Here is a 12,031-nt window from a genome sequence, read left to right on the forward strand (position 1 = left end):
CTGCAAACTTATACGCGCTAGGACCTCATGGACCTAGAGTACACTAACTAACTAACTGCTTTGGCTCAGCGATCCAAAAAGAATCTTGGCCTCCGAAACGAGAGAACGCCACCTGTCCCGATCCAGCGCGGTTTCCTGCCATGAATTGGCATTCAGCCGACGCAGGTCCGCCTCCACTACATCACACCAGCGGTACCTGGGGCGCCCGATCGGACGCCCTAGATCGGACCTAGAGTACATAACTTATTTATTTTTTATTTGTTCCAGGTGTCAATCTTCATCGTCAACTGCCTCTGTCTGCTCTTCTGGCAGTTCTCCCAATTCATATTCCTCACCCAAACAGCCATCTTCTTCCTAATGGAACAACTCAAAATTATCGACCTTAAGGTCCTTTGTATGTTCCTCCACTCACACTTCTGTGGTCTGCATATGGCCGTCTTACTGCTGCAAGGGAATGATATGCTAAAAACATCGTTGTATACTTCTTTCTTCTTAGTTGTATCTATTTATTGTTTATTTTTTAGCTCGTTCAGAATAAAAGTCCAGAATAGATTAGATTTATTTGTAGAATCATGGCTAGTACTTTTAAGATTATTAATAGTTATTACTTCTTCGTTTTATTTAAAGCATTTGATAAGCGATTTTCTTGAAATACAAGATGATACTCATGTTTGGGATATATTGTATTCTAAATTTACTAGTTATAAAAACTTTCATACTTTGATATATACTTGTTCTGAAGCGTTTGATTTTTTGCCAATAAGTTCTGTTGTAAATATGACTAAAACATGTCTAATACCAATGGTTGTGTTTGGTGTGTGTGTCCGTGTGTATTCGTGGTTTGTAGAAGAGAAGAAGACTGTGAAAAAGGAAGTTCTAGAAGATGAAGATAGCGGGATAGAGAATAATGCTGATAGTAAAGAAAAGGTTTGTATTATCATTTATTATAATGACGACCGGTCTGGTGGGTAGTGACTCTGCCTATGAAGCAGATGGTCCTGGTTTCGAATCCCGGTAAGGGCATTTATTTCGGTGATGAACACAGATATTTGTTCCCGAGTCATGGGTGCTTTCCATGTATATAAGTATGTATTTATCTACACTTGTGTTGAATCATTTGTAACTGAATATATTTTTCCATTACAGAACGACGTAGAAATAGACATGACTGACTCCACAGTGCGATATCTGCGGCGGCTCAAAATTGAGCCAGCAGTGGTTTACCAAGTGGCTCAATTGTGCGTGTTCGCCATCCTAGCAGCGCTAGTCATGCGGCTCAAACTGCTGCTGGGCATGCAGCTGTGCGTCGTGAGCGCGCTCGCTGTCAACGCTAACCACAAGTACGTAAAACTACCTATTTCGGGACAATCACTCAAAAAGCTTAGCCCTATATAGATCGTTCCAATGATCCGCTGTTAAATTTTGTCTTATTCTAACAAACAGAAATGACGGAAAGGGACAAACGATAAAAAAAAACTCTCAAAATTGAGCCAGCAGTAGTATACCAGGTGTCATGTCATGTCATATCTCTAGTCATGCGGCTCAAACTGCTGCTGGGCATGCAGCTGTGCGTCGTGAGCGCGCTCGCTGTCAACGCTAATCACAAGTACGTAAAACTACCTAAAATTGAGCCAGCAGTGGTATACCAGGTGTCATGTCATGTCATATCTCTAGTCATGCGGCTCAAACTGCTGCCGGGCATGCAGCTGTGCGTCGTGAGCACGCTCGCTGTCAACGCTAACCACAAGTACGTAAAACTACCTAAAATTGAGCCAGCAGTGGTATACCAGGTGTCATGTCGTGTCATATCTCTAGTCATGCGGCTCAAACTGCTGCTGGGCATGCAGCTGTGCGTCGTGAGCGCGCTCGCTGTCAACGCTAACCACAAGTACGTAAAACTACCTAAAATTGAGCCAGCAGTGGTATACCAGGTGTCATGTCATGTCATATCTCTAGTCATGCGGCTCAAACTGCTGCCGGGCATGCAGCTGTGTGTCGTGAGCGCGCTCGCTGTCAACGCTAACCACAAGTACGTAAAACTACCTAAAATTGAGCCAGCAGTAGTATACCAGGTGTCATGTCATGTCATATCTCTAGTCATGCGGCTCAAACTGCTGCCGGGCATGCAGCTGTGTGTCGTGAGCGCGCTCGCTGTCAACGCTAACCACAAGTACGTAAAACCACAGAATAAATAATACCACCACCGTACAGAAATTACACTTCCTACAAAACCGGTTTGACAGCAATTCAGGGACGAATTATGCTGTCCCTTTGTAACGTATGGCACTATCCCTTTCGGTCATTTATGGTTGTCAAAATTCAAGTCATTATCTTATCTGTGGTCGTGCATGTATAGGGACGTCAAGTTGTACCAACCCTAATAATGGACCCGGGTACGTCCTTATGGACCCGGGTACGTCCTTAAACTACGTCCAAAAGAGAGGTATGGGCATTGTGAATGTCATCTCGCTTTGTGTGGTAGGGCACAGCCAGTGGATGTCATTCCAGATCTTGAGCAGAGCCCAACTGGGGAAGTACCTCCACCTTACAGAAAACAGCAGCCAAATAACACTAGACCCTACTCATAGTGTTATGTGTTCCTGCCGGTGAGTAAGGTTGCCAGAGCTCAACTAGGGGGGGTGGGTTTAGGGTCGGCAACGGCAACGGAGTTGCAGGCGTACATAGGCTACGGAGACTGCTTCCCATCAGGCGGGGTGTTGCTTGTTTGTCACCGACGTAGTATTAAAAAAAAAATTGCTCGGAGCAATGATGTGCCGAACGGAGTCGGGAAAAGCCGAAAGGAGTGTCGCCCCACTGGTAAAACTGCCTATTTGGGGACAATTTTACACAAATCTAGCCCTAAACAAATCAAGACATGCACTTTAATAACGTCCTATAATATTTATTTATTATTTATTTATTTATGTATAACAAGGAAGGGTACCCAACTGTCCGACTCCGATTTGATTCATTTAGTACAGGAAAAAATAATGTACACGTGTTTTGTTATATCTGCTTAAACTCAAGTTTTCCTTAAAAAACACCCGTCTTTATGTGTAACTTCAGCGATAAGATATTATAAAACTTCGAATGTCGATTTTTTTTAGGAAAAAATGAGTTTTAGCCGATATAACAAAACACGTGCTCATTATTTTTTGCTGCTTTCAAACATATACTCAAACCAGCCATTAACTAGCAAGTTGCTTAAGCATCACTTTCTATAGGAGTTAGAAGATTTAGTAACTTTTTAGTACTTTGGAGGACAATTTCTCCCAATAGGTTGAGTTTGGGCAGCTAAAAAAAAATACGTGTCCGTTATTTTAGACCACTCTATAACATATATCAAAATGAATCGAATCGGAGTCGGACAGTTGGGTACCCTTCCTTGTAAGCCAGTATACCAGGGGAGCAACACTTAGAAATGTAGTTAATATTAGTAAAGATGGCGGCGATTTCTATTAATTGGATCCGATAACCTACTTTTGTGTTAAGTTGACTTCCGTGTATGCAAACTACATCACGAGATGTCCCTATAAATTGATACAATCAAATACAATTTAAAGCCATGAATACAGCATTAAGAAGGTTGCATATACCTCGCATGTACCTTTCCTTATTTATAATGTTGTTACCTAGCAAATATTATTTACAGTTAGAAAAAATAAATATCGTAAACAGAGATATTTTATGAATTTATTATTTCTCTTCTCTATTACTTTTAACGTGAAGAGCAAAGCAATCGTAGCAAGCATTAAAAGTATAGTAGTTATTAATAATAATAAAATAATAATTCAGCCTATATACGTCCCACTGCTGGGCACAGGCCTCCTCTCATGTGCGAGAGGGCTCGGGCTATAGTCCCCACGCTAGCCCAATGCGGATTGGGGACTTCACATACACCTTTGAATTTCTTCGCAGATGTATGCAGGTTTCCTCACGATGTTTTCCTTCACCGAAAAGCTAGTGGTAAATATCAAATGATATTTCGTACATAAGTTCCGAAAAACTCATTGGTACGAGCCAGAATTTGAACCCGCGACCTCCGGATTGAAAGTCGGACGTCATATCCACTCGGCCACCACCGCTATATTATTGTATATAGTAGTTATTATTATCCTGAAAACGTTGGCAGGTAAGATAGATGCACCATTACTGGAGCATTGGAATAGTCTGCATGTGGCAGCAACAGATGCTGAGAAATGGTGCATCTAGATTGCCTAGATTTTATTTTATTACAAGCTTTTATTTACTTTCACCAGACCGTTGTCTGTTTGTAATCAAATCTTGCAAGTTAAATTTGATCCACTTCCCGGTTTCCGATTGAGCTGAAAATTTGCATACATATGTAAGTCGGGTGACAATGCAATATTATGTTACCATCGAGCTGATCTGATGTTGACAGAAGTGGACATAGGAACTCTGTGATAAAACAACGCAACCTAATTGTGTTTGGGGTTTTTAGAATTTGCTCGATGAGTATTAGTTGCATGTGGAAAGAAAAGTACAGTCAGCGATAAAAGCCTGTACCAAAATAGTACATTACGATACAAGTGCGAAAAATAGGAAATTCGAAACGAGTGGCGATAAATTAAAACACGACCGAAGGGAGTGTTTTAAATCGACACGAGTTGCGAATTACCTATTCGCACATGTATCGTACAACGTTTTACAGTACATATGGCCCTTTAAATGTTCGACACAGTAACGTAATATGCTACTTCTCGCACTAGTGCTATAAAGTAGCCCCATATGTACTGTAAGTGAAATTTTTGCCACAAACTTATTTTATGTATTTTATTATTATACTTTTTGTGTTGTCTTAATGTGCCATGTGTGTGTACTGTGTATGTTTTAAGTTATTTGTAAATTCTATGTCACTAACCCCAATTAATTTTAAGATTCGCTGTACTGTACTAACACTATATGGATCTCCCTAGATTAAATAAACTATAAGGAACTCTGTGATAAAACAAAACGGAACCTAATTGTGTTTGGGTTTGTAAGAATTAAAAACTTGTATCAAAAATATACAATACAATACAATACAAATATACTTTATTGCACACCTCAATACAGAAACAGTACAAATAATACAACACATAAAGAAGAGGTAAACAACAGGCGGTCTTATCGCTAAAAAGCGATCTCTTCCAGACAACCTTTAGGTAGCGGAATTAAAAAAAAAAAAAAAAATGTTATGTCAGTAGGTGTTCCAGATGCAATAAAAGAAGTCTAGCACAGAATAAACACAAAACTAAGCAATATAATTATCATATACAAATATAAATAAAAAAGATATATAAATACATATACATACATATATTAAAATACATATTATATATATATATAATAAATGCCAAATATATTTTTTTTACAAAATACTTAATTTATAGGGTGCCTCCGTCGGTGCAGAAGTACTTGCCCCTCTGTTGGGTGGCGGGCTTCGCTGCGCTCGCGCACCGCCTCAGCGTGAACATGGGCGCTGAAATGTCGCATATAGGTCAGTGGTTTTTTATGACAGTTTTTTTTATGAAGGCCTAGGCTTTAGGCTATATATACTCACTTACTCCGTTAGCTCAGCGACCCAAAATGAGACTTGGCCTCCGACACAAGACAGGGCCACTTTTCTCGGTCCTGTGCGACCTCTCGCCAATTGTCGACTCGAAGCTCGCGCAGATCCGCCTCCACCATGTCGCTCCAGCGATACCTAGGGCGTCCGATAGGACGTCCTCCTGCTAGGCGACCCAGGTACGCTCTTTTTACGTTCCGATCTTCGTCCATTCTCTCAAGGTGGCCCAACCAACGGAGTCTGTGGGCTTTACTTTCTCCCATGGTGTTAGGCTATATATAGATTTAATGAATTATTACATTTAAGAGGATACGGGGGCTCAATTTGTTTGTTAGAATCCGTGTTATAGTTATGATGTTGCTATTAAAAACGTATGTAGGAATCTGGTACAGAACAATCCAAGCTAGACCCTTGTGGATACCCTGGTTTGATTCTGCCAACCTCGCTCGAAAAGTGTTAGTCTCAGCTTTCCGAGTCCGGTCCGGACACATCCCTACAAATAAGTTTCTATGTATGATGGGTGTTAAACCGTCACCACTGTGTGTAGACTGTCAGAAGCCTGATGACTTGACTCACGTATTGTTGGACTGCGTCCGGAATTCGGACTTGAGAAAAAGGATATTTAGTAGTTTGGGCTCCATGCACAATGGACAGATCAATTGTTGGTTGGCAGAGCCTTTATCAGACATAGCAATCAGCGTATACCACTTTATTGATCTCTCCCTTGCGTAGGGAACTATGAAAGCACCCATGAGGCTGACATGTTCACCTAGAGTGTCCAAAGCCTCAATAAAAATCAGATAAAAAAAAAAAAAAAAATCTGCCTCTTCGTTAGTTCATTTGGACTTTTGCCAGCTCGTAGTAGAAAGCTATTTCTGTAATTACGCGATGAAAAAGGAATTGAGAGGGGAGGGAAGTATCTTTTAGACCTAGATGGAGTATTGAAGGAGAGCTTAGCGAGCAATTCAGGACATTCAATGTTACCATTTAAAATATTAAGTATGTAAGTAATATCTGCATAAGTCATATAATGCTTTAATGGTAATGTGTGTACTCAAAATAATACTATAATATTTTACAGTACATATGGCGCTACTTTTCCGCACTAGTGCGTAAATTAGCACATTATGTAACTATGTCGAAAATTTAAAGGGCCATATGTACTGTAAAACGTTGTACGATACAGGTGCGAATAGGTAATTCGCACTCGTGTCGATTTGAAACATTCCCTTCGGTCGTGTTTTAATTTATCACCACTCGTTACGAATTTCCTATTTCTCGCACTTGTATCGTAATAGTACATTACGATACTAAGTGCGTGCTAATTTTCGCACTAGTGCAAGCGCAAGTACTATAAATAACTATTACTACACACTATAGAATTTAATAGATTAGAAAAAGTTAAACAAAAATGTAGAAGCATTCAATGTAAATATACCATTTCTAGAGCCAAAGTCAAAATAAACGGGTTTTCAACTATTACATTAGTGTTTTATATTAGATGGCCCAAATATGGAAATTGATATGGTGGCATTGATAAATGAATGTTCACAGGTGAATTCAGCGATTTCCAACAAGAAGAACTCCTCAACTGGATCTCAAAAGAAACTGGAGCAAAAGCAGCTTTCGCGGGATCCATGCCCATTCTGGCTACCGTCATGCTAGTCACGCGGCGGCCCATAGTGGCGCACCCACACTACGAGAATAAGGAGGCGAGGTACAATACAATACAGTACAATACACATCTATTCCCATACTGGCTACCGTCATGCTAGTTACGCGGCGGCCCGTAGTGGCGCATCCACACTACGAGAATAAGGAGGCGAGGTACAATACAATACAGTACAATACACATCTATTCCCATACTGGCTACCGTCATGCTAGTTACGCGGCGGCCCGTAGTGGCGCATCCACACTACGAGAATAAGGAGGCGAGGTACAATACAATACAGTACAATACACATCTATTCCCATACTGGCTACCGTCATGCTAGTTACGCGGCGGCCCGTAGTGGCGCATCCACACTACGAGAATAAGGAGGCGAGGTACAATACAATACAGTACAATACACATCTATTCCCATACTGGCTACCGTCATGCTAGTTACGCGGCGGCCCATAGTGGCGCATCCACACTACGAGAATAAGGAGGCGAGGTACAATACAATACAGTACAATACACATCTATTCCCATACTGGCTACCGTCATGCTAGTTACGCGGCGGCCCGTAGTGGCGCATCCACACTACGAGAATAAGGAGGCGAGGTACAATACAATACAGTACAATACACATCTATTCCCATACTGGCTACCGTCATGCTAGTTACGCGGCGGCCCATAGTGGCGCATCCACACTACGAGAACAAGGAGGCGAGGTACAATACAATACAGTACAATACACATCCATGTCCATACTGGCTACCGTCATGCTAGTCACGCGGCGGCCCGTAGTGGCGCATCCACACTACGAGAATAAGGAGGCGAGGTACAATACAATACACATCCATGTCCATACTGGCTACCATCATGGTAGTCACCATGCGAACTATAGTGGGGCATCCTCACTACGAGAACAGGGAGGCGAGGTACAATACAATACATACAATATAGAAACAGGGTGAAAAGCAGCTATCGCGGGATTTGTGTAGATTATTTACGTTTATAATTTTTTCTCCTATTTAGCCACCGTTTAAGTGTTATTTACGAAAATATAAAAATAATTAAATTAAATTTTAAATATTGATCCTAGAGAAAAAAAAATATGGAATCTTTCTTGTAGGCAATTTTATCTCCCACCGAGGGTTCCGTACTTTTTAGTATTTGTTGTATAGCGGCGACAGAAATACATCATTTGTGAACATTTTGAACTGACTAACTATCACGGTTCATGAGATACAGCTTGGTGATAGACGACAGTGGAGTTTTAGTAATAGGGCCGTTTTACCCTTTGGGCGCGGAACCTTAGAAATGTGTGACTGTGACAAGGACTAACAATAATAACGCTTTCTCTGCTACTCCTACTGAAATATTCATAAGACTATCCCGTTCTGTCAGTTCCCCCCACCACTCATGCCGAATCCGTACTTAATACTAAATTTATGGTGTCCACAGTGGCCACTTTCTCAATACACATTGGAATTTCTTAGTATCTAACTATACTTTTTTACTGTCAGAGCCCGCGCCTACGCCGTGTACAAAACGTACGGAAAATTCACAACTGAAGAGCTGTACAAAGAACTGACAGCTCTCAAGGCCATCTACCTTATCGTCGAGAACAAGTACTGCTATGGCAGAAGTCGGTAATGTATCCATTTCATCACTAAATATTATTAGAGTCCAAAAAAACTTATGTGTAATACTACGTCGATGGCAAACAGACATTCGCCCCGCCTGATGGCATTCTTCGTAGCCTATGGACGCCTGCAACTCCAGAGATGTTACATGCGCGTTGCCGACCCTAAAACACTTCGCACCCTCGTTGAGCTCAGGGAACTTTACTCGCCGGCAGGAACATAACACTATGAGTAGGGTCTAGCGTTATTTGGCTGCGGTCTTCTGTAAGGTGGAGGTACTTCTCCAGTTGGGCTCTGCTCTAGATCTGGAATGACATCCGTTGTGCTGTGCCCTCATTCATGAATTCGTGTTTCATTAATAGAATTTTTCTCAAACTTGTAATGAAATGTTGACATGACTTACTTCAAATTAGGTCCGGAAATACTACATATCAGGTGCGATGAGTGAAGATGATATGTAAAGGAATTTCATACTGCCTTACACACCGAGGCCACACTAAGGCAACCTTCTTTTGTTTTTTAACGTCAAATTATGGCACGTCTTGGCATTCAACCATAAAACACCTATAAGCAAAATTCTGCCATTGTTTCTTTTTTTCTTTTTTGTGTTTGTTAAATATTATTTCAGGGTTTCAAAGGGGAACAAAAATTTCATAATTTTTGCGCTACGACGCACGGTTTAGGAGATACAGCCCCATAAAGTTTTTTTTGTCAGTCATGCGGAAATCTTTATAGGGCTGTATCTCTTAAACCGTGCGTCGTAGCGTAAAAATAATCAAATTTTCATTCCCCTATTTAATTATTTCATTGCAAGTTTGAGAAAAGCACTATACAAATCTCGGCGAGAAACGGGGTTGCCAGCCGCGTATCCCTAACCGACCTCGCTACGCTCGGCCGTCTATATCTACTTGGGCTGCAGCCCTTCGTTTCCCGTCCTATATAGTAATGTACAGTCAGCGTCAAATACTTCGTAGCAATCAAAGTAGCCAAATAGTTCGGTACACCATATATTTTAGTATGGTGTACCGAACTATTTGGCCACTTTGACTGCTACGAAGTATTTGACGCTGACTGTACTATTGTCTAACAGGAAAGGCTGCTCATTCGAGGAGATCTGGGAGTCTGAGTTCCCCGGGCGGGGCGGGCCGCGCGCCTGCCACGCGCTGCTGGCGCGCGCCGCCGACCACTTCTACCCCGTGTTCCGGAACAACCACTACGCCGTGTTCCGGCTGCACGACTACAGTGTCAGGTAGACCTATCTAACTATAGTCTGCCACGCGCTGCTGGCGCGCGCCGCCGACCACTTCTACCCCGTGTTCCGAAACAACCACTACGCCGTGTTCCGGCTGCACGACTACAGTGTCAGGTAGACCTATCTAACTATAGTCTGCCACGCGCTGCTGGCGCGCGCCGCCGACCACTTCTACCCCGTGTTCCGAAACAACCACTACGCCGTGTTCCGGCTGCACGACTACAGTGTCAGGTAGACCTATCTAACTATAGTCTGCCACGCGCTGCTGGCGCGCGCCGCCGACCACTTCTACCCCGTGTTCCGAAACAACCACTACGCCGTGTTCCGGCTGCACGACTACAGTGTCAGGTAGACCTATCTAACTATAGTCTGCCACGCGCTGCTGGCGCGCGCCGCCGACCACTTCTACCCCGTGTTCCGAAACAACCACTACGCCGTGTTCCGGCTGCACGACTACAGTGTCAGGTAGACCTATCTAACTATAGTCTGCCACGCGCTGCTGGCGCGCGCCGCCGACCACTTCTACCCCGTGTTCCGAAACAACCACTACGCCGTGTTCCGGCTGCACGACTACAGTGTCAGGTAGACCTATCTAACTATAGTCTGCCACGCGCTGCTGGCGCGCGCCGCCGACCACTTCTACCCCGTGTTCCGAAACAACCACTACGCCGTGTTCCGGCTGCACGACTACAGTGTCAGGTAGACCTATCTAACTATAGTCTGCCACGCGCTGCTGGCGCGCGCCGCCGACCACTTCTACCCCGTGTTCCGAAACAACCACTACGCCGTGTTCCGGCTGCACGACTACAGTGTCAGGTAGACCTATCTAACTATAGTCTGCCACGCGCTGCTGGCGCGCGCCGCCGACCACTTCTACCCCGTGTTCCGAAACAACCACTACGCCGTGTTCCGGCTGCACGACTACAGTGTCAGGTAGACCTATCTAACTATAGTCTGCCACGCGCTGCTGGCGCGCGCCGCCGACCACTTCTACCCCGTGTTCCGAAACAACCACTACGCCGTGTTCCGGCTGCACGACTACAGTGTCAGGTAGACCTATCTAACTATAGTCTGCCACGCGCTGCTGGCGCGCGCCGCCGACCACTTCTACCCCGTGTTCCGAAACAACCACTACGCCGTGTTCCGGCTGCACGACTACAGTGTCAGGTAGACCTATCTAACTATAGTCTGCCACGCGCTGCTGGCGCGCGCCGCCGACCACTTCTACCCCGAGTTCCGAAACAACCACTACGCCGTGTTCCGGCTGCACGACTACAGTGTCAGGTAGACCTATCTAACTATAGTCTGCCACGCGCTGCTGGCGCGCGCCGCCGACCACTTCTACCCCGTGTTCCGAAACAACCACTACGCCGTGTTCCGGCTGCACGACTACAGTGTCAGGTAGACCTATCTAACTATAGTCTGCCACGCGCTGCTGGCGCGCGCCGCCGACCACTTCTACCCCGTGTTCCGAAACAACCACTACGCCGTGTTCCGGCTGCACGACTACAGTGTCAGGTAGACCTATCTAACTATAGTCTGCCACGCGCTGCTGGCGCGCGCCGCCGACCACTTCTACCCCGTGTTCCGAAACAACCACTACGCCGTGTTCCGGCTGCACGACTACAGTGTCAGGTAGACCTATCTAACTATAGTCTGCCACGCGCTGCTGGCGCGCGCCGCCGACCACTTCTACCCCGTGTTCCGAAACAACCACTACGCCGTGTTCCGGCTGCACGACTACAGTGTCAGGTAGACCTATCTAACTATAGTCTGCCACGCGCTGCTGGCGCGCGCCGCCGACCACTTCTACCCCGTGTTCCGAAACAACCACTACGCCGTGTTCCGGCTGCACGACTACAGTGTCAGGTAGACCTATCTAACTATAGTCTGCCACGCGCTGCTGGCGCGCGCC

General features: G+C 44.5%; 1 protein-coding gene across 1 annotated transcript in view; it reads left to right on the top strand.

The window, feature by feature from the left end:
• LOC133531309 (probable C-mannosyltransferase DPY19L1) overlaps positions 1-12,031 on the top strand; it is a 29,593-nt gene that overhangs the window by 15,966 nt on the left and 1,596 nt on the right. The window contains exons 6-19 of the mRNA XM_061869443.1: positions 268-927; positions 1,147-1,340; positions 5,394-5,500; positions 7,124-7,286; positions 8,745-8,870; positions 9,955-10,113; positions 10,251-10,342; positions 10,485-10,576; positions 10,703-10,810; positions 10,937-11,044; positions 11,171-11,278; positions 11,405-11,512; positions 11,639-11,746; positions 11,873-11,980. Of these exons, the coding sequence (XP_061725427.1) occupies positions 268-927; positions 1,147-1,340; positions 5,394-5,500; positions 7,124-7,286; positions 8,745-8,870; positions 9,955-10,113; positions 10,251-10,342; positions 10,485-10,576; positions 10,703-10,810; positions 10,937-11,044; positions 11,171-11,278; positions 11,405-11,512; positions 11,639-11,746; positions 11,873-11,980 (2,241 nt within the window). The remainder of the gene's footprint in view (positions 1-267; positions 928-1,146; positions 1,341-5,393; positions 5,501-7,123; positions 7,287-8,744; positions 8,871-9,954; positions 10,114-10,250; positions 10,343-10,484; positions 10,577-10,702; positions 10,811-10,936; positions 11,045-11,170; positions 11,279-11,404; positions 11,513-11,638; positions 11,747-11,872; positions 11,981-12,031) is intronic.

Source organism: Cydia pomonella, chromosome 25, assembly GCF_033807575.1.
Source record: "Cydia pomonella isolate Wapato2018A chromosome 25, ilCydPomo1, whole genome shotgun sequence".
Lineage (NCBI taxonomy): Eukaryota > Metazoa > Arthropoda > Insecta > Lepidoptera > Tortricidae > Cydia > Cydia pomonella.